Below are 20,504 nucleotides of genomic sequence, written 5' to 3'. Positions count from 1 at the left end.
TTGCATTAAGACACAAAGCCTTTAGGCTTGTTTTTTTAACACCCTCTGTCCTTTTAGAATTTTGCTGTACAATGGCCCTTTTTGTTCTTTGCCTTGGGTTTCTCTGCCCTCCACTTTTCCTCATCTCCTTTCTGTCTTTTGCTTTTGCCTCATTTTTGTTTCCCTCTATCTCCCTGCATTGGTTCCCATCCCCCTGCCATATTAGTTTAACTCCTCCCCAACAGCACTAGCAAACACTCCCACGAGGACATTGGTTCCGATTCTGCCCAGGTGCAGACCGTCCGGATTGTACTGGTCCCACCTCCCCCAGAACCGGTTCCAATGCTCCAGGAATTTGAATCCCTCCCTGCTGCACCATTGCTCAAGCCACGTATTCATCTGAGCTATCCTGCGATTCCTACTCTGACTAGCATGTGGCACTGGTAGCAATCCCGAGATTACTACTTTTGTAGTCCTACTTTTTAATTTAGCTCCTAGCTCCTTAAATTCATTTTGTAGGACCTCATCCCTTTTTTTACCTATGTCGTTGGTACCAACGTGCACCACGACAACTGGCTGTTCTCCCTCCCTTTTTAGAATGTCCTGCACCCGCTCCGAGACATCCTTGACCCTTGCACCAGGGAGACAACATACCATCCTGGAGTCTCGGTTGCGGCCGCAGAAACGCCTATCTATTCCCCTTACAATTGAATCCCCTATCACTATCGCTCGCCCACTCTTTTTCCTGCCCTCCTGTGCAACAGAGCCAGCCACGGTGCCATGAACTTGGCTGCTGCTGCCCTCTCCTGATGAGTCATCCCCCTCTTGCATCCACTATCTTGGCAGCAGGATTCAGAAGAAGTAAACTAAAAAGAAAGTGAAAACATACACAAATACATTTCTCCTCATCAAAATAAACCTAAAAATGTAATTATATTTTTCTCCAAGCAAGAGGGATGGGGAAGGAAAATTGGAGAGGACGGGGACAATTTTTGGTTGTGTGCACATTGGGTGGGCAGTGGGCGGGGTGATCGTGCCACCTGCTTAATGGCATCTGCAGGAGCCCCAACCATTTTCATGATCAGGTCTCATCAGCATAATTTCAGAGAATAGCTCAACAAGCATTGACAATCAACTCACCAATCAGGGTAGGGGGGGTGGGGGGGATTCCGGCAATTCCTCCACTGAGCTAAGATGGAAGTATTCTCTTAAAGGGGTGGGGTGGGGAAGCAATTCCTAAAGTTATAAGTGGAGTTAAGGTCGCAGATCAGCTATGATCTTATTGAATGGCGGAGCAGGCTTGAGGGGCCGAATGGCCTACTCCTGCATGCTGAAACATTACCTCCTGTAATATGGTCTTTACCTTCCACCAAAGCGTAGTTTCCACACTAATGCCACACAAGTCATGTAAAAAACTAGAAAACCACAAATGGTCTTTGTCAGGTCATACAGTGGCACATTTCTTATATCTCATGTCATCTGACATGATGCTCCTTGATCAAATGTTACTTGGCAGATCTTGTCAGCAACAAGTCATGCTCAGCTTACCTCAAGCATTCTATTCAACACCTCCTTTACTCCTGTCTCTTCTATTTTTATTTCATCTATTCATCGATTCTTTTTAACTTGCTTAATTTATTTTGTGTCTTTTGTTCTATTTATCTATTCTCTTACATTAGATCAGTGACTACACTTCAAAGTACTTCATTGGCTGTGAAGTGCTTTAGGACGTCCTGAGGTCATAAAAGATGATACTAAATGCAAGGATAGTATTATTAAAAGAGAGGCTTACAATGTTGTAAAAATGAATAGTAAGCCTGATGATTGGGAGGGTTTTAGAAATAAGCAGTAAGATGTGTGTAATTACTCATTGTCCCACCGAACAGGTTCTAAAGTTTGAACTAGAGACATGAGAAATTACATAAGACACACAAGCTCTGCCTTTAACATTTTATTGTTCCCAAGACAGATTCAAATCCCCAATCACAGTTTGAGCAGTGCAACAATAATGTTACAAGACTTCATACACACAACCCCCCCCGCCGCCCTCGCACGGTTGATGTCCAGCGTTGATTGTAGGTCTTTGTAGTTGAGCTGACTGGCCAGGACCCTCCTTCCAACTACAGTGTTGATATGTTTTAGTCACTGCTTTTTAGACAGTTTTTGACCACTCTCCGTAAGTCCATCATTCAAGGACTGTGAGAGGCGTTCCTTTAATGTTCGACTTGAGTTGTCTGAGCTGTCAATCTTTCACACCCACACATGCTGTGAGGTTACCTGTTAGATGTCAGAAGTGGTCAGTAACCATTTGGTCACAGTACACTTTGTTAATTCGTGTCCTGTCTTTGCAGAATTACCAAGGTCTGTCTCCTCCCTTTAGCCACAAATGCCTTGTTTTACATTCCTGTGCCCCTCTTCATTGTAGTCATGAAGTCTGCAAATCTTTCCAGATCTAAAGGGTTTGTTTATCCCTGTGGCTCAAAACACCAAAACACAGCTTTTGAACTTACAAAACAGTTTACATGTTCAGCAAGTACATTTGCTCAACAAATGTTTGCTGCTTTTTCACGAGGCACCTCAAAGCTGATTGTTCATCTCTATTTATCAGTGAAAAACAGTTTGTTATATTCACCAAATGTATTTCACTTCGAAAAACCTTTTGGCCTGACAGAGTATTTTAGTATATACAAAATTAAGGGTCTGTACATTCTTATATGACCAATAAATTGATAAAGAAGGAGAAAATAGAATGTGAATGTGAATGAGCAGGAAAGATTGTAAGAGTTTCTACAATTATATAAAAAGGAAGAGGTTAGCAAAAGTAAATGTGGGTCCTTTCGAGGCCGAGACAGGAGACATTATAATGGGGAATAAAGAAATGGCAAAGACGTTAACCAAATATTTTGTATCTGTCTTCACAGTAAAGGGGAACCAATGGTCTAATGAGAGGGAGGAACTTAAAGTAATTAATATTAGCAAAGAAGAAGTACTGGAGACATTAATGGGACTAAAAGCTGACAAATTGCCTGGACCGAATGGCTTACATCCTAGGGTTTTAAAAGAGGTGGCTGCAGAGATAGTGGATACACTGGTTTTGATGTCCCAGAATTCCCTAGATTTTAGAACAGTCCCCGTGAACTGGAAGGTGTAATGTATTTGCTTCATGGGTTCCTTGCTTAAGAATTCATAGCAACACATTACTATTAAGAACTAGTTGGTTTATTAACAAAGGTTGAATAATCACAATATACATTACCAGTTCATCCACTAGGCTCACAACTGCATACCTCATCGTGGATGACCTAGACTCAACTGACTGGGGTTTTGCTGAGTCTTGTGAACATCATGTGACTGACTAAGCCACTCACAATGCATATTCACAGGTGCATACACAATAGAAGGAAGCAAATATAACCCCACTATTCAAGAAAGGAGGAAGAGAGTAAACAGGAAATGATAGGTCAGTTAGACTGACATCAGTAGCAAGGAAAATTCCAGAATCTATTATTAAGGAATTTAGAATCTCCTAATCTGGTTAAGGCAGAGTCAACACAGTTTTATGAACGGGAAATTGTGTTTGGCAAATCTGTTCGAGATTTTTGAAGGTGTAACTAGCAGGGGAGATAAGAGGTAACCAATGGATGTAGTATATTTCAATAAGGTGCCACACAAGAGGTTGCTACACGAGATAAATTGAATTTAGGGAGCTAGGAGTTAAATTAAAAAGTAGGACCTCAAAGATAGTAATCTCAGGATTGCTACCAGTGCCACGTGCTAGTCAGAGTAGGAATCGCAGGAAAGCTCAGATGAAAACATGGCTTGAGGAATGGTGCAGAAGGGAGGGATTCAAATTCCTGGGACATTGGAACCGGTTCTGGGGGAGCTGGGACCAATACAAACCGAACGGTCTGCACCTGGGCAGGACTGGAATCAATGTCCTAGGGGGAGTGTTTGCTAGTGCTGTTGGGGAGGGGTTAAACTAATATGGCAGGGAGACGGGAACCTATGCAGGGAGACAGAGGGAAGTAGATTGGGGGCAGAAGCAAAAGATAGAAAGAAGAAAAGTAAAAGTGGAGGGCAAAGAAACCCAAGGCAAAAATCAAAAAGGGCCATATTGCAGCAAAATTCTAAAAGGGCAAAATGTGTTAAAAAGAAAGCCTGAAGGCTCTGTGCCTCAATGCGAGGAGTATTCATAATAAGGTGTTGAATTAACTGCACAGGCAGCAATTAGTGAATATGATATAATTGGGATCACAGAGACATGGTTCCAGGGTGACCAAGGCTGGGGTATTCAACATTCAGGAAGGATAGACAGAAAGGAAAAGGAGGTGGGGTAGCATTGCTGGTTAAAGAGGAAATTAACACAATAGTCAGGAAGGACATTAGCTTGGATGATGTGGAATCTGTATGGATAGAGCTGCGGAATACCAAAGGGCAGAAAACGCTAGTGGGAGTTGTGTACAGACCACCAAACAGTAGTAGTGAGGTTGGGGACAGCATCAAACAAGAAATTAGGGATGCATGCAATAAAGGTACAGCAGTTATCATGGGTGACTTTAATCTACATATTGATTGGGCTAACCAAACTGGTAGCAATATGGTGGAGGAGGATTTCCTGGAGTGTCTTAGGGATGGTTTTCTGGACCAATATGTCGAGGAACCAACTAGAGGGCTGGCCATCCTAGACTGGGTGATGTGTAGTGAGAAAGGACTAATTAGAAATCTTGTTGTGTGAGGCTCCTTGTGGAAGAGTGACCATAATATGGTAGAATTCTTTATTAAGATGGAGAGTGACACAGTTAATTCAGAGATTAGGGTCCTGAACTTAAGGAAAGGTAACTTCGATGGTATGTGGCGTGAATTGGCTAGAATAGACCGGCAAATGATACTTAAAGGGTTGATGGTGGATAGGCAATGGCAAAAATATTTAAAGATCACATGGATGAACTTCAACAAATGTATATCCCTGTCTGCAGTAAAAATAAAACGGGGAAGTTGGCTCAACCGTGGCTAACAAGGAAAATTAAGGATAATGTTAAATCCAAGGAAGAGGCATATAAATTGGCGAGAAAAAGCAGCAAACCTGAGGAACTGGGAGAAATTTAGAATTCAGCAGAAGAGAACAAAAGGTTTAATTAGGAGGGGGAAAATAGAGTATGAGAGGAAGCTTGCCGGGAACATAAAAACTGACTGCAAAAGCTTCTATAGATATGTGAAAAGAAAATGATGAGTGAAGACAAACGTAGGTCCCTTGCAGTCAGATTCAGGTGAATTTATAATGGGGAACAAAGAAATGGCAGACCAGTTGAGCAAATACGTTGGTTCTATCTTCACGAAGGAAGACACAAATAACCTTCAAGAAGTACTAGGGGACCGAGGGTCTAGTGATAAGGAGGAACTGAAGGATATCCTTATTAGGCGCAAAATTGTGTTTTGGAAATTGATGGGATTGAAGGCCGATAAATCCTCGGGGCCTAATAGTCTGCATCCGAGAGTACTTAAGGAAGTGGCCCTAGAAATAGTGGATGCACTGGTGATCATTTTCCAAAAGTCTATCGCATCTGGATCAGTTCCTATGGACTGGAGAGTAGCTAATGTAACAGCACTTTTTAAAAAAGGAGGAAGAGAGAAAACGGGTAATTATAGTCCGGTTAGCTTGACATCAGTAATGAGGAAAATGTTGCAATCAATTATTAAAGATGAAATTGCAGCACATTTGGAAAGCAGTGACAGGATCGTCCAAGTCAACATGGATTTATGAAAGGGAAATCATGCTTGACAAATCTTCTGGAATTTTTTGAGGATGTAACTAGTGGAGTGGACAAGGGAGAACCAGTGGATGTGGTGTATTTGGACATTCAAAAGGCTTTGGACAAGGTCCCACATAAGAGATTGGTGTGCAAAATTAAAGCACATGGTATTGGGGGTAATGTACTGATGTGGATAGAGAACTGGTTGGCAGACAGGAAGCAGAGAGTCGGGATAAACTGGTCCTTTTCAGAATGGCAGGCAGTGACTAGTGGGGTGCCGGAGGGCTCAGTGCTGGGACCCCAGCTATTTACAATATATATTAATGATTTGGATGAAGGAATTGAGTGTAATATCTCCAAGTTTGCAGATGACACTAAACTGGGTGGCGGTGTGAGCTGTGAGGACACTAAGAGGCTGCAGTGTGACTTGGATAGGTTAGCTGAGTGGGCAAATGCGTGGCACATGCAGTATAATGTGGATAAATGTGAGGTTATCCACTTTGGGTGAAAAAACACGAAGGCAGAATATTATCTGAATGGTGGCAGATTAGGAAGTGCAACGAGACCTGGGTGTCATGGTACATCAGTCATTGAAAGCTGGCATGTAAATACAGCAGGCGGTGAAGAAGGCAAATGGTATGTTGGCTTTCATAGCAAGGGGTTTTGAGTATAGGAGCAGGGAGATCTTACTGCAGTTGTACAGGCCTTGATGAGGCCTCACCTGGAATATTGTGTTCAGTTTTGGTCTCTTAATCTGAGGAAGGACATTCTTGCTATTGAGGAAGTGCTGCAAAGGTTCACCAGACTGATTCCTGGGAAGGCTGGACTGACAATGAGGAGAAACTGGATCGACTGGGCCTTTATTCACTGGAGTTTAGAAGGATGAGAGGCGATCTCATAGAAACATATAAATTTCTGACGGGACTGGACAGGTTAGATGCGGGAAGAATGTTCCCGATGTTGGGGAAGTCCAGAACCAGGGGACACAGTCGAAGGATAAGGGATAAGCCATTTAGGACTAGATGAGGAAAAACTTCTTCACTCAGAGAGTAGTTAACCTGTGGAATTTCATACCGCAGAGAGTTGTTGATGCCAGTTCATTCAAGAGGGAGTTAGATATGGCCCTTACGGCTAAAGAGATCAAGGAGTATGGAGAGAAAGCAGGAAAGGGTTACTGAGGTGAATGATCAGCCATGATCTTATTGAATGTTGGTGCAGGCTCGAAGGGCCGAATGGCCTACTCCTGCACCTATTTTCTATGTTTCTATTTCTATAAGGTCTCATGGGATTGGGAATAATCTATTAGCTTGGATTGAGTTTTGGTTAATGGACAGAAAACAGGAATAAGAATAAAGGAGTCATTTCGAGTTGGCAGGTTGTAACAAGTGGGGTGCTGCAAGAATTATTGCTTGGGCCTCAACTATTTACACTCTCTCTGATTTAAATAAGAGGACCGAGTATAATGTATCCAAGTTTGCGGATGATACAAAGCTAGGAAAATAAACTGTGAGGAGGGCGCAAAGAGGCTACAAATAATTATGGACAGGTTAACAGAGTGGGCAAGGAGATGGCCAATGGAGTATAATGTGGGAAATTATGAAATTATCCACTTTATTCGGAAGTATAGAAAAGCAGAATAGCTTTTAAAAGTTTAGAGTCTAGTAAATGTTGCTATGGACTGGGATTTGTACATGAATCACATGCAGGTACAGCAAGCAATTAGGAAGGCAAATGTTATGTTCGTCTTTATTAAAAGGAGATTGGAGTATAAGAGTAAGGAAGTCGGAGTAGAAGAGTAAGGTTGCCTTGCTGCAAATATATAGGGCTTCGTGAGTCCACACCTGGAAAACAGTGCATAGTTTTGGTCTTCTTACCAAAGGAAGGATATACTTGCATCCGAGGGGTGCAGCGAAGATTCACTAGAATGATTCCTGGGAAGAGAGGGCTGTCCTATGAGGAGAGATTGAGTAGTATGGGCCTATATTCTCTGGAGTTTAGAAGAATGAGAGGTGATCTCATTGAAAAGTACAAAATTCTTAGAGGGCTGAACCAAGCTGAGAGGCTGTTTCCCCAGGCTGGAGATATGCTCCTCCTGTACCATGTGGGAACTCAGGGACATAGAAACATAGAAACATAGAAAATAGGTGCAGGAGTAGGCCATTCGGCCCTTCTAGCCTGCACCGTCATTCAATGAGTTCATGGCTGAACATGCAACTTCAGTACCCCATTCCTGCTTTCTCGCCATACCCCTTGATCCCCCGAGTAGTAAGGACTACATCTAACTCCTTTTTGAATATATTTAGTGAATTGGCCTCAACAACTTTCTGTGGTAGAGAATTCCACAGGTTCACCACTCTCTGGGTGAAGAAGTTTCTCCTCATCTCGGTCCTAAATGGCTTACCCCTTATCCTTAAACTGTGACCCCTGGTTCTGGACTTCTCCAACATTGGCAACATTCTTCCTGCATCTAACCTGTCTGAACCCATCAGAATTTTAAACGTTTCTATGAGGTCCCCTCTCATTGTTCTGAACTCCGGTGAATACAAGCCCAGTTGATCCAGTCTTTCTTGATAGGTCAGTCCCGCCATCCCGGGAATCAGTCTGGTGAACCTTCACTGCACTCCCTCAATAACAAGAATGTCCTTCCTCAAGTTAGGAGACCAAAACTGTACACAATACTCCAGGTGTGGCCTCACCAAGGCTCTGTACAACTGTAGCAACACCTCCCTAACCCTAACCCTAACCCTAAATGCCCCTGTACTCAAATCTCGTCACTATGAAGGCCAACATGCCATTTGCTTTCTTAACCGCCTGCTGTACCTTCAATGACTGATGTACCATGACACCCAGGTCTCGTTACACCTCCCCTTTTCCGAATCTGTCACCATTCAGATAATAGTCTGTCTCTCTGTTTTTACCACCAAAGTGGATAACCTCACATTTATTCACATTATACTTCATCTGCCATGCATTTGCCCACTCACCTAACCTATCCAAGTCACTCTGCAGCCTCATAGCATCCTCCTCGCAGCTCACACTGTCATCCAACTTAGTGCCATCCGCAAATTTGGGGATACTACATTTAATCCCCTCGTCTAAATCATTAATGTACAGTGTAAAAAGCTGGGGCCCCAGCACAGAACCTTGCGGTACCCCACTAGTCACTGCCTGCCATTCTGAAAAGTACCCATTTACTTCTACTCTTTGCTTCCTGTCTGACAACCAGTTCTCAATCCATGTCAGCACACTACCCCCAATCATGTGCTTTAACTTTGCATATTAATCTCTTGTGTGGGACCTTGTCGAAAGCCTTCTGAAAGTCCAAATATACCACATCAACTGGTTCTCCCTTGTCCACTCTACTGGAAATATCCTCAAAAAATTCCAGAAGATTTGTCAAGCATGATTTCCCTTTCACAAATCCATGCTGACTTGGACCTATCATGTCACCTCTTTCCAAATGCGCTGCTATGACATCCTTAATAATTGATTCCATCATTTTACCCACTACTGAGGTCAGGCTGACCGGTCTATAATTCCCTGTTTTCTCTCTCCCTCCATTTTTAAAAAGTGGGGTTACATTGGCTACCCTCCACTCGATAGGAACAGATCCAGAGTCAATGCAATGTTGGAAAATGACTGTCAATGTATCCGCTATTTCCAAGGCCACCTCCTGAAGTACTCTGGGATGCAGTCCATCAGGCCCTGGGGATTTATCGGCCTTCAATCCCATCAATTTCCCCAACACAATTTCCCGACTAATAAGGATTTCCCTCAGTTCCTCCTCCTTACGAGACCCTCTGACCCCTTTTATATACAGAAGGTTGTTTGTGTCCTCCTCAGTGAATACCGAACCAAAGTACTTGTTCAATTGGTCTGCCATTTCTTTGTTCCCCGTTATGACTTCCCCTGATTCTGACTGCAGGGGACCTACGTTTGTCTTTACTAACCTTTTTCTCTTTACATATCTATAGAAACTTTTGCAATCCGTCTTAATGTTTCCGGCAAGCTTCTTCTCGTACTCCATTTTCCCTGCCCTAATCAAACCCTTTGTCCTCCTCTGCTGAGTTCTAAATTTCTCCCAGTCCCCAGGTTCGCTGCTATTTCTGGCCAATTTGTATGCCACTTCCTTGGCTTTAATACTATCCCTGATTTCCCTTGATAGCCACGGTTGAGCCACCTTCCCTTTTTTATTTTTACGCCAGACAGGAATGAACAATCATTGTAGTTCATCCATGCGGTCTCTAAATGTCTGTCATTGCCCATCCACAATCAACCCCTTAAGTATCATTCGCCAATCTATCCTAGCCAATTCACGCCTCATACCTTCAAAGTTACCCTTCTTTAAGTTCTGGACCATGGTCTCTGAATTAACTGTTTCATTCTCCATCCTAATGCAGAATTCCACCATATTATGGTCACTCTTCCCCAAGGGGTCTCGCACAACGAGATTGCTAATTAATTCTCTCTCATTACACAACACCCAGTCTAAGATGGCCTTCCCCCTAGTTGGTTCCTCGACTATTGGTCTAGAAAACCATCCCTTATGCACTCCAGTAAATCCTCCTCCACCGTATTGCTTCCAGTTTGGTTAGCCTAATCTATGTGCATGTTAAAATCACCCATTATAACTGCTGCACCTTTATTGCATGCACCCCTAATTTCCTGTTTGATGCCCTCCCCAACATCACTCCTCCTGTTTGGAGGTCTGTACACAACTCCCACTAACGTTTTTTGCCCTTTGGTGTTTGCTTCCAGTGTCCCTGACGATGACGTGTGCGGGAAGTGTATCCGCCTCCAGCTCCTGACGGTCCGCGTTGCGGAATTGGAGCTGAGGGTGGATTTACTCTGGAGCATCCACGATGGTGAGAATGACGTGAGTAGCACGTGTAGCGAGTTGGTCTTACCGCAGGTGAAAAATCCACAGGCAGCTAGGGAATGGAAGACCAGCAGGAAGAGCTGTGCAATGAAGGTAGTACAGGGGTCCCCTGCGGTCATCCCCCTGCAAAACAGATACACCGTTTTGAGTACTGTTGCGGGGGATGACTCATCAGGGGAGGGCAGCAGCAGCCAAGTTCATGGCACCTTGGCTAGCTCTGCTGCACAGGAGGGCAGGAAAAAGAGTGGGAGAGCGATAGTGATAGGGGATTCAATTGTGAGGAGAATAGATAGGCGTTTCTGCGGCCGCAACCGAGACTCCAGGATGGTATGTTGCCTCCCTGATGCAAGGGTCAAGGATGTCTCGGAGCGGGTGCAGGACATTCTAAAAAGGGAGGGTGAACAGCAAGTTGTCGTGGTGCACATTGGTACCAACGATATAGGTAAAAAAAGGGATGAGGTCCTACGAGACGGATTTAAGGAGCTAGGAGCTAAATTAAAACGTAGGACCTCAAAAGTAGTAATCTCGGGATTGTCAGAGTAGGAATCGCAGGATAGCCCAGATGAATACGTGGCTTGAGCAGTGGTGCAGCAGGGAGGGATTCAAATTCCTGGGGCATTGGAACAGGTTCTGGGGGAGGTGGGACCAGTACAAACCGGACGGTCTGCACTTGGGCAGGACCGGAACTAATGTGCTAGGGGGAGTGTTTGCTAGTGCTGTTGGGAAAATTTTAAACGACAGCAAAGAATGACTAAGAAAGCAATAAAGAAAGGAAAGATAGATTATGAAGGTAAACTTGCACAAAACATAAAAACGGATCGTAAAAGCTTTTACAGATATATAAAACGGAAAAGAGTGACTAAAGTAAATGTTGGTCCCTTAGAAGATGAGAAGGGGGATTTAATAATGGGAAATGTGGAAATGGCTGAGACCTTAAACAATTATTTTGCTTCGGTCTTCACAGTGGAAGACACAAAAACCATGCCAAAAATTGCTGGTCACAGGAATGTGGGAAGGGAGGACCTTGAGACAATCACTATCACTAGGCGGGTAGTGCTGGACAGACTAATGGGACTGAAGGTAGACAAGTCCCCTGGTCCTGATGAAATGCATCCCAGGATATTAAAAGAGATGGCGGAAGTTATAGCAGATGCATTCGTTATAATCTACCAAAATTCTCTGGACTCTGGGGAGATACCAGCGGATTGGAAAGCAGCTAATGTAACGCCTCTGTTTAAAAAAGAGGGCAGACAAAAGGCAGGTAACTATCGGCCGGTTAGTTTAAATCTGTAGTGGGACAAATGCTTGAAGCTATCATTAAGGAAGAAATAGCGGGACATCTAGATAGGAATAGTGCAATCAAGCAGACGCAACTTGGATTCATGAAGGGGAAATCATGTTTAACTAATTTACTGGAATCCTTTGAGTATATAACGAGCATGGTAGATAGAGGTGTACCGATGGATGTGGTGTATTTAGATTTCCAAAAGGCATTCGATAAGATGCCACACAAAAGGTTACTGCAGAAGATAAAGTTACGCGGAGTCAGAGGAAATGTATTAGCATGGATAGAGAATTGGCTGGCGAACAGAAAGCAGAGAGTCGGGATAAATGGGTCCTTTTCGGGTTGGAAATCGGTGGTTAGTGGTGTGCCACAGGGATGGGTGCTGGGACCACAACTGTTTACAATATACATAGATAACCTGAAAGAGGGGACAGAGTGTAGTGTAACAAAATTTGCAGATGACACAAAGATTAGTGGGAAAGCAGGTTGTGTGGAGGACACAGAGAGATTTAGATAGGTTAAGCGAATGGGCTAAGGTTTGGCAGATGGAATACAATGTCGGAAAGTGTGAGGTCATTCACCTTGGAAAAAAAAACAGCAAAAGAGAATATTATTTGAACGGGGAGAAATTACAACATGCTGTGGTGCAGAGGGACCTGGGGGTCCTTGTGCATGAATCCCAAAAAGTTAGTTTGCAGGTGCAGCAGGTAATCAGGAAGGCGAATGGAATGTTGTCCTTCATTGCGAGAGGGATGGTGTACAAAAGCAGGGAGGTCCTGCTGCAACTGTATAGGATATTGGTGAGGCCGCACCTGGAGTACTGCGTGCAGTTTTGGTCACCTTACTAAAGGAAGGATATACTAGCTTTGGAGGGGGTACAGAGATGATTCACTAGGCTGATTCCGGAGATGAGGGGGGTTACCTTATGATGATAGATTGAGTAGACTGGGTCTTTACTCGTTGGAGTTCAGAAGGATGAGGGGTGATCTTATAGAAACATTTAAAATAATGAAAGGGATGGACAAGATAGAGGCAGAGATGTTGTTTCCACTGGTCGGGGAGACTATAACTAGGGGGCACAGCCTCAAAATACCGGGGAGCCAATTTAAAACCGATTGAGAAGGAATTTCTTCTCCCAGAGGGTTGTGAATCTGAGGAATCTGAGTTGAGGCTAGCTCATTGAATGTATTCAAATCACAGATAGATAGATTTTTAACCAATAAGGCAATTAAGGGTTACGGGGAGCGGGCGGGTAAGTGGAGCTGAGTCCACGGCCAGATCAGCCATGATCTTGTTGAATGGCGGAGCAGGTTCGAGGGGCTAGATGGCCCACTCCTGTTCCTAATTCTTATGTTCTTATGTTCTTATGAGAGTCGAGAGCTAGGGGGTTATAGTCTCAGGATAAGTGTTTGGCCATTTATGCCTGAAATGAGAAGAAATTTCTTCACTCAGAGGATTGTGTATCTTTGGAATTCTCTACACCATTGGACTATGGATAGTAGTCATTGAGTATATTAAAAGAGGTAGATCGATAGATTTTTGGACACTAAGGGAATCAAGGGATATGTGGATAGGGCGGGAAAGTGGAGTTGATGTCAAAGATCAGCCATGATCTTATTGAATGGCGTAAGACGCTCGAGGGGCCATATGGCCTACTCCTCCTCCTATTTCTAAAGTTCTTATGTCAGTTTTTCTTTTTTGTTTTATCTATATACATATTTATCTGTCAATTAGAATAGTTTTAATCACTGACCACAACACAGGTGCAACTAAAACAATGCAAGGATATCAAATAGTGCTATTTCGATGTACGTCATGAACTCCTGATACCAAGGGAAAAAAATACATTTGGGAATATTATGACTTACAGGTAGGTGGCGTTGGGTCGGGTCGGAGGGGGGTGGTGGGAGGGAGGTCGGTTCGGTTCGGGTCGAGGGAGGGAGGGAGAGGGAGGTCAGGTCGGGGGGAGGGAAGTCAGGTCGGGTCCGGTCCGGGGACGGGTGGTGGGGGGGACGGATGGAGCGGGTGTCGGGTCCGGTCCGGGGGCGGGGAGCGGGTGTCGGGTCCGGTCCGGTCCGGTCCGGGAGGGGTAGGGGAGCGGGTGTTGGGTCCGGTCCGGGGGGCGGCGGGGGGGTGGTGGGGGGGCGAGCGGGTGTTGGGTCCGGTCCGGGGGCAGGGGGGGGGAGAGCGGGTGTCGGGTCCGGTCTGGGGGGCAGCGGGGGGATGCGGGGGAAGCGGGTGTCGGGTCCGGTCCGGGGGGGCGGGGGGAGCGGGTGTCGGGTCCGGTCCGGGGGCAGGGGGGGGGGAGCGGGTGTCAGGTCCGGTCCGGGGGGCGGCGGGGGGGTGCGGGGGGAGCGGGTGTCGGGTCCGGTCCGGGGGGGGGGGGGAGCGGGTGTCGGGTCCGGTCTGGGGGGGGGGGGAGCGGGTGTCGGGTCCGGTCCGGGGGGCAGCGGGGGGGGGCGCAGGTGTCGGGTCCGGTCCGGGGGGCGGCGGGGGGGGTGCGGGGGGAGCGGGTGTCGGGTCCGGTCCGGGGGGGGGGGAGCGGGTGTCGGGTCCGGTCCGGGGGCGGGGGCGGGGAGCGGGTGTCGGGTCCGGTCCGGGGGGGGGGAGCGGGTGTCGGGTCCGGTCCGGGGGGCAGCGGGGGGGGGCGCAGGTGTCGGGTCCGGTCCGGAAGCAGGAAGCGGGAGTCGAGTCGGGTCGGGAGGAAGCAGGAGCTGGCCGGGGGAGGAGCCTTATGCACGCAGCTCCAGTGAGGCCATTCGGCCAGGGCTAGGGGCTGCGTGCTTCGGGCCCCTCCCACACAGTTTCGGGCGTCTGGAGCTACTGCACTTGCGCGCCCACTGTAGCGTGCCTGTGCAGAGGTCCCGGCACTGTTTTCGGCGCAGGGACTTGGCTCCGCCCCCTACAGCTCCTGCTGCGCTGCGCCGAGGGCCAGAGGACCTGCAGGGAGGTGGAGAATCTGGAGGGTTGTTTTAGGCGCACTTTGTGGCGTGAAAAACAGGCGTCCAGGTCGGGACTGCGCCGTTCTAGGCGCAGCTCGAAACTTGGGCCCTTTTTGTCCCACCTGATTTTCCTTTCTTTCGAAGTCAATGGAAAGAAAAATCAAGTGGGGTGTTTCATGGCCAGCTGACCTGCTACCACCACTTTTCCGCCCACCAGTGAAAGTTACAATCTACCCCATCGACTACAGGATGTTTCAGATTATAATTTCCCAAACATTCTTCCCTGACTTTATTTTTAAATGGAAAGTAATTGCTTAATCAGATATAGTTACAAATAGAACAAGAGAACGCCTTGACATTTTCAAAGATTCATTCAGACACATAGGGATTTCAATTCGCAATTTTAAATCCGACTGACTGAAAATTTGTGCATTTTTATATATAACATAATGTCTGGTTTAGTAATGAGTCACCCGTTGGCAACAGTCTCGATGTTCAACAACATCATTCTTAGTGCAGTGTCATTAATCACCTTGACTGAAATGAGCAAATAGTTTGTCTGTTGCTTCAATCCGTTTGTTCTACACAGCATCTTTATGCAACAAATTTATAAGTATCTAGATCATGTATAATCATTAACAGAATGGAATACTGTGCAAGTTATTACAAGAATTAAAGTTGCTACATATTTAATACCTGGTAGGGTTAACAAAAGCGTCAAATGTCAGGTCTTCTATTAAAAAAAACAAGCCATGCATTTATCCAGTTCGGGATGTCTGTATAATGACATTACCACATGGTTCCATTTAGGAAAGTTCTGCATTAGTCACAAGTTCTCACTTTCAACAAAGTTTTTCACACTTGAACAAAAACAGACCTACTTTGAATGTTAAATGAATAACTGACACCAAAATAAGGGAGACGAGGGAGCTATCAATATGGATAGACTTAATCCATGAAAATCTACCTCCTTGTGTGACTGTGGTTAACTGATGAAGAAGTCACACTTCATTTCAGTAATATAAACCATTTTTCTCGCTCGGTTTGACCGATCACAGCTGAAAGATTATATCACTGGGCTGTCCCAGAGTTTCCTGTACTGGGAGCTGACAGGACTATAAAACTGTATGCTTGGTGCAGGCTTAATCGGGATTGCATTTGGCTGGAGGATAAGACTGGCAACTCGCTGCTGACCCCGTCCCATAGAATATGGTGCTGAAGGCTTGTGAACGCTGGTCCCTGCTCATTTTCCTCTTCCTTCCATTTTGCCTTTGTCAGGAAGAATACTCGGAGGTGAGCGTGAAAGATATTGCAAACTTGACAAAAGTAGTTGAAAACCATGAAGCTTCCATATATTTAAAGGGCGGACAGACTGAAGCTGCAAACCACACAGGTGGGGTAAATTCGAGGCCGGCTGCAGCTGACAAGACAGGAAAAATGCAAAAAAAGCCGAAAAGAAACAAATTTGAAACTAAGGTGATAGAACAGCCAACTCCCGATAGCATCCAGGTACTCCGAACTGATTTTATACACAAAGATGGTAATAGTCCCGAGGCAGTTTGGCTTCGTCTGGGTTAAACTGGATGGAATAATTTGAATTTTAGGATAACAATGCTTAGTTGATTTTCAGTTAATGCTTGTACTTTCTGCATCCTGAAATGCCAGTAAGGTTTTTGTTGAAAGGAAAAAGAGAAACATCTTCGTATGTTTATTATAGGTTCACTCATTAATTTGTTACATTGCTTGTAGAATAAAATAAAACAAACTGTTGAAACAGGATTGAACGCTTATCAAGAACTTTACAATCAACTCATTAAATAAAACACAATTTAAAACACATTTTTTTCCTATTTCTTAAATAATGGATCAGAAGAAATTTATAAATTAATTCTCTCGTTATTTTCCCTCTAATTTTAATTAAGGAAAATATATGAGAACTAATTAAAATTTTTAATTTGTTATAACCCTTTTGGAAATGTTAGAGGTTGAAATTTCACCATTTTAATGTTTGAATCAGTTATAATTATCTATTGTCAGCCTACTCCTACTTCTTATGGTCTTAATTCGAAAGGTTTGCAGTTGGTAAGGTGAGATGGGATCAATTATTTTGAAAATATCAAATTCGATCATGTACTTCTAGAAGAAATGGTAATGAATTCAAGGAACTGTATAGATTCTGAAAGGTTTTAGCTATGCTGTAGTCTAAATTCTGCACAGCAAAATTATTTAACTAGCAGAGACCCGCAAAACATCTGTGGTCAAATTAATATCTTTATTGCAACAGTACTTGTTCAGACTCTTATCATCTTCTTCATCTATAGAATCAATACTGATGTCCTCCCTCCCTCTCCCTCTCCCTCCCTCTTCCCCCCTCCCCTATCTCTTCCTCTTTCACCCCCTCCATCATTCCCCTCCTTCCCTCACACTCTCTCTCCCTCCCTCTCTCCCCCCCTCCCTCCCTCCCTCCCTCACTCCCCCCTCCCTCTCTCCCCCCTCCCTCCCTCCCTCCCTCTCTCCCCCCCTCCCTCCATCCCTCTCTCCCCCCTCCCTCCCTCCCTCTCTCCCCTCTCTCCCCCCTCCCTCCCTCTCTCCCCCCTCCCTCCTCCCTCCCTCCCTCTCTCCCCCTCCCTCTCTCCCTCCCTCTCTCCCCCCTCCCTCTCTCCTCCCTCTCTCCCCCTCCCTCCCTCTCTCCCCCTCCCTCTCTCCCCCTCCCTCTCGCCCCCTCCCTCCCTCCCTCTCTCCCTCCCTCCCTCTCTCCCCCTCCCTCCCTCCCTCTCTCCCCCTCCCTCCCTCCCTCCCTCTCTCTCCCACTCTCTCTCCTGCTCCATCCCTCCCTCTCCCTCCTCCCTCCCTCTCTCCCCCTCCCTCCCTCCCTCTCTCCCCCTCCCTCCCTCCCTCCCTCTCTCTCCCACTCTCTCTCCTGCTCCATCCCTCCCTCTCCCCCCCCTCCCTCTCTCCCCCCCTCCCTCCCTCTCTCCCCCCCCACCCTCCCTCTCTCCCCCCCCCCACCCTCCCTCTCTCCACCCCCCCACCCTCCCTGTCTCCCCCCCCACCATCCCTCTCTCCCCCCCCCACCCTCCCTCTCCCCCCCCACCCTCCCTCTCCCCCCCCACCCTCCCTCTCTCCCCCCCCACCCTCCCTCTCTCCACCCCCCACCCTCCCTCCCTCTCTCGCCCTGCCTCCCCCTTCTCTCCCCCCCTCCCTCCCCCCCTCTCTCCCCCCTCCCTCCCCCCCTCTCTCCCCCTCCCTCCCCCTCTCTCTCCCTCTCTCCCCCTCTCTCACCCCCTCCCTCTCTCCCAGCCCCTGTCTCTCTCCACCCCCCTCTCTCCTCCCCCCACCCTCCCTCTCTCCCCCCCCCACCCTCCCCCTCCCCCCCTCTCTCCCCCTGCCTCCCCCCTCTCTCCCCCCCTCTCTCTCCCCCTCCCTCCCCCCTCCCTCTCTCCCACCCTCCCTCTCTCCACCCCCCACCCTCCCTCTCTCCCCCCCACCCTCCCTCTCTCCACCCCCCACCCTCCCCCCCTCTCTCCCCCTGCCTCCCCCCTCTCTCCCCCTCCCTCCCCCCTCTCTCCCCCTCCCTCCCCCTCTCTCTCCCTCTCTCCCCCTCTCTCTCCCCCTCCCTCTCTCCCAGCCCCTCTCTCTCTCCACCCCCCTCTCTCCTCCCCCCACCCTCCCTCTCTCCCCCCCCACCCTCCCCTTCCCCCCCTCTCTCCCCCTGCCTCCCCCTCTCTCCCCCCCTCTCTCTCCCCCTCCCTCCCCCCTCCCTCCCCCCTCTCTCTCCCCCTCTCTCCCCCTCCCTCCCCCTCTCTCTCCCCCTCCCTCTCTCCCAGCCCCTCTCTCTCTCCACCCCCCTCTCTCCCCCCCTCACTCTCTCCCCCCTCCCTCCCTCCCTCTCCCCCCCCTCCCTCCCTCTCTCCCCCCACCCTCCCTCTCTCCACCCCCCCCACCATCCCTCTCTCCCCCCACCCTCCCTCTCTCCACCCCCCCCACCCTCCCTCTCTCCCCCCACCCTCCCTCTCTCCCCCCCCACCCTCCCTCTCTCCCCCCACCCTCCCTCTCTCCCTCCCCCACCCTCCCTCTCTCCCCCCCACCCTCCCTCTCCTCCCCCCCACACTCCCTCTCTTCCCCCCCACCCTCCCTCTCTTTCCCCCCCCCCACCCTTCCTCTCTTTCCCCCCCCACACTCCCTCTCTTTCCCCCCCCACCCTCCCTCTCTTTCCCCCCCCACCCTCCCTCTCTTTCCCCCCCCCCGCCACCCTCCCTCTCTTTCCCCCCCACCCTTCCTCTCTCCCCCCCCACCCTCCCTCTCTCCCCTCCCTCCCTCCCTCTCTCCCCCACCTCCCTCTCTCCTCCTCCCTCTTTCCCCTCCATCTCTCCCCTTCCTCTCTCTCTTGCTCCTTCCCCTCCCTCCCTCTCTCTTCCTCTCCTCTCTCGCACTCCCCTCTCTCTCCCCATCCTTTCTCCCCCCCTCCCCCTCTTGGCTCTGCAGCAATGTCTGGGGTGGTCCCCCGCCCCCCCCATGCCCGCACCCATTGGCCCCGCCGCATCCACTGCCGCCTTCTCATTGGAGCAGACCCAGCGTCAATCAAATTTTTAAAATTCGCACATTCGCTCCCCGCCTTAATTGGTTGCGGGGCCAGGCAGGACCTGATCGCGAATTGTTCGGCGCAACTCTCACTTAGTCCGGACTATGTGCTCCCAGCTCCCAATTCCCAGCCCTGTCCCCATCCCAGGACAGACAAAAACTGACTATTATTTTTTTTGATGGCAACATTTCCTTAGACTGTAGTAGTTTGGTTCACAAAAATCTGCATTGAGCTGTGACATAAATGTTGTTATTCATACAAGTGAATCATTTAACTCAGCTAAAGTGGAAAATGTTTTATGAATTGCATAGCAACTGGCAAATTATACTGATATTTATTGACATTAGCTACTTTTTTTCAATAAATGTAGCATTGTATCCAATTAAGTAATACAGGTAGAACGTCCGAAATCTGAAATTCTAAAAACCAGAATTGTCCAAAAATTGTGCAGATTGCAAGAGTCGGTGTCTGGAATCCAGAAATATTTCCTGAAAAACAGACTTTTAAGCTGTACATACCTTTTTCCAAGCAGGAATCCAAACAAATACGCAGCCCGACCCGACCCGGCCTTGAGGTTGCCAGATTCGGGCCATGTAATGCTCCGAAATCCGGAAATTCACAAAAGTCAGCCCAAGGGTTTCCGGATTCGGGATGTCCGATTGTCTCCGAAATTCGGAACTACCTGAAAATCATCCACGAGATTTCCAGATTCGGGACGTTGGATTTTCTTCTCTGAAATCCGGAAATACCCAAAACTCGGCCCAGGGGTTTCCGGATTCTGGATGTCGCATTTCTTCTCTGAAATGCAGAAATACCCAAAACTTGGCCCAGGAGTTTCCGGATTTGGGGCATCAGATTTATTCTCCGAAATCCGGAAAAACCCAAAAACCAGAATGGCCTCGGTCCTGAGCTTTCTGGTTTCGGGACATAGAAACATCGAAACATAGAAAATAAGAGTCTGCACCGCCATTCAATATGATCATGGTTGATCTTCTATCTCAACACCATATTCCCGCATTTTCCCCATACCCTTGATGCCCTTTGTTTCCAGAAATCTATGTATCTCCCTCTTAAATATATTCAGTGA

At 47.5% G+C, this 20,504-nt stretch overlaps 1 protein-coding gene across 2 annotated transcripts in view; it reads left to right on the top strand.

Moving 5' to 3' along the window:
- The first annotated feature begins 16,044 nt into the window (after window positions 1–16,044).
- LOC139230519 (complement C1q tumor necrosis factor-related protein 3-like) overlaps window positions 16,045–20,504 on the top strand; it is a 56,980-nt gene continuing 52,520 nt past the window's right edge. Inside the window, exon 1 of one of the 2 annotated variants that reach the window (XM_070862358.1) lies at window positions 16,045–16,128. In XM_070862358.1, coding sequence (XP_070718459.1) covers window positions 16,045–16,128 — 84 coding nt within the window. Of the gene's footprint in view, window positions 16,345–20,504 lie in introns of both variants that reach the window. The other variant, XM_070862350.1, reaches the window with a different exon arrangement.

Source organism: Pristiophorus japonicus, chromosome 2 (genome assembly GCF_044704955.1).
Source record: "Pristiophorus japonicus isolate sPriJap1 chromosome 2, sPriJap1.hap1, whole genome shotgun sequence".
Lineage (NCBI taxonomy): Eukaryota > Metazoa > Chordata > Chondrichthyes > Pristiophoridae > Pristiophorus > Pristiophorus japonicus.
The sequence above is the reverse complement of the archived record's forward strand: the minus strand, read 5'-3'. Positions and strand labels throughout refer to the sequence as shown.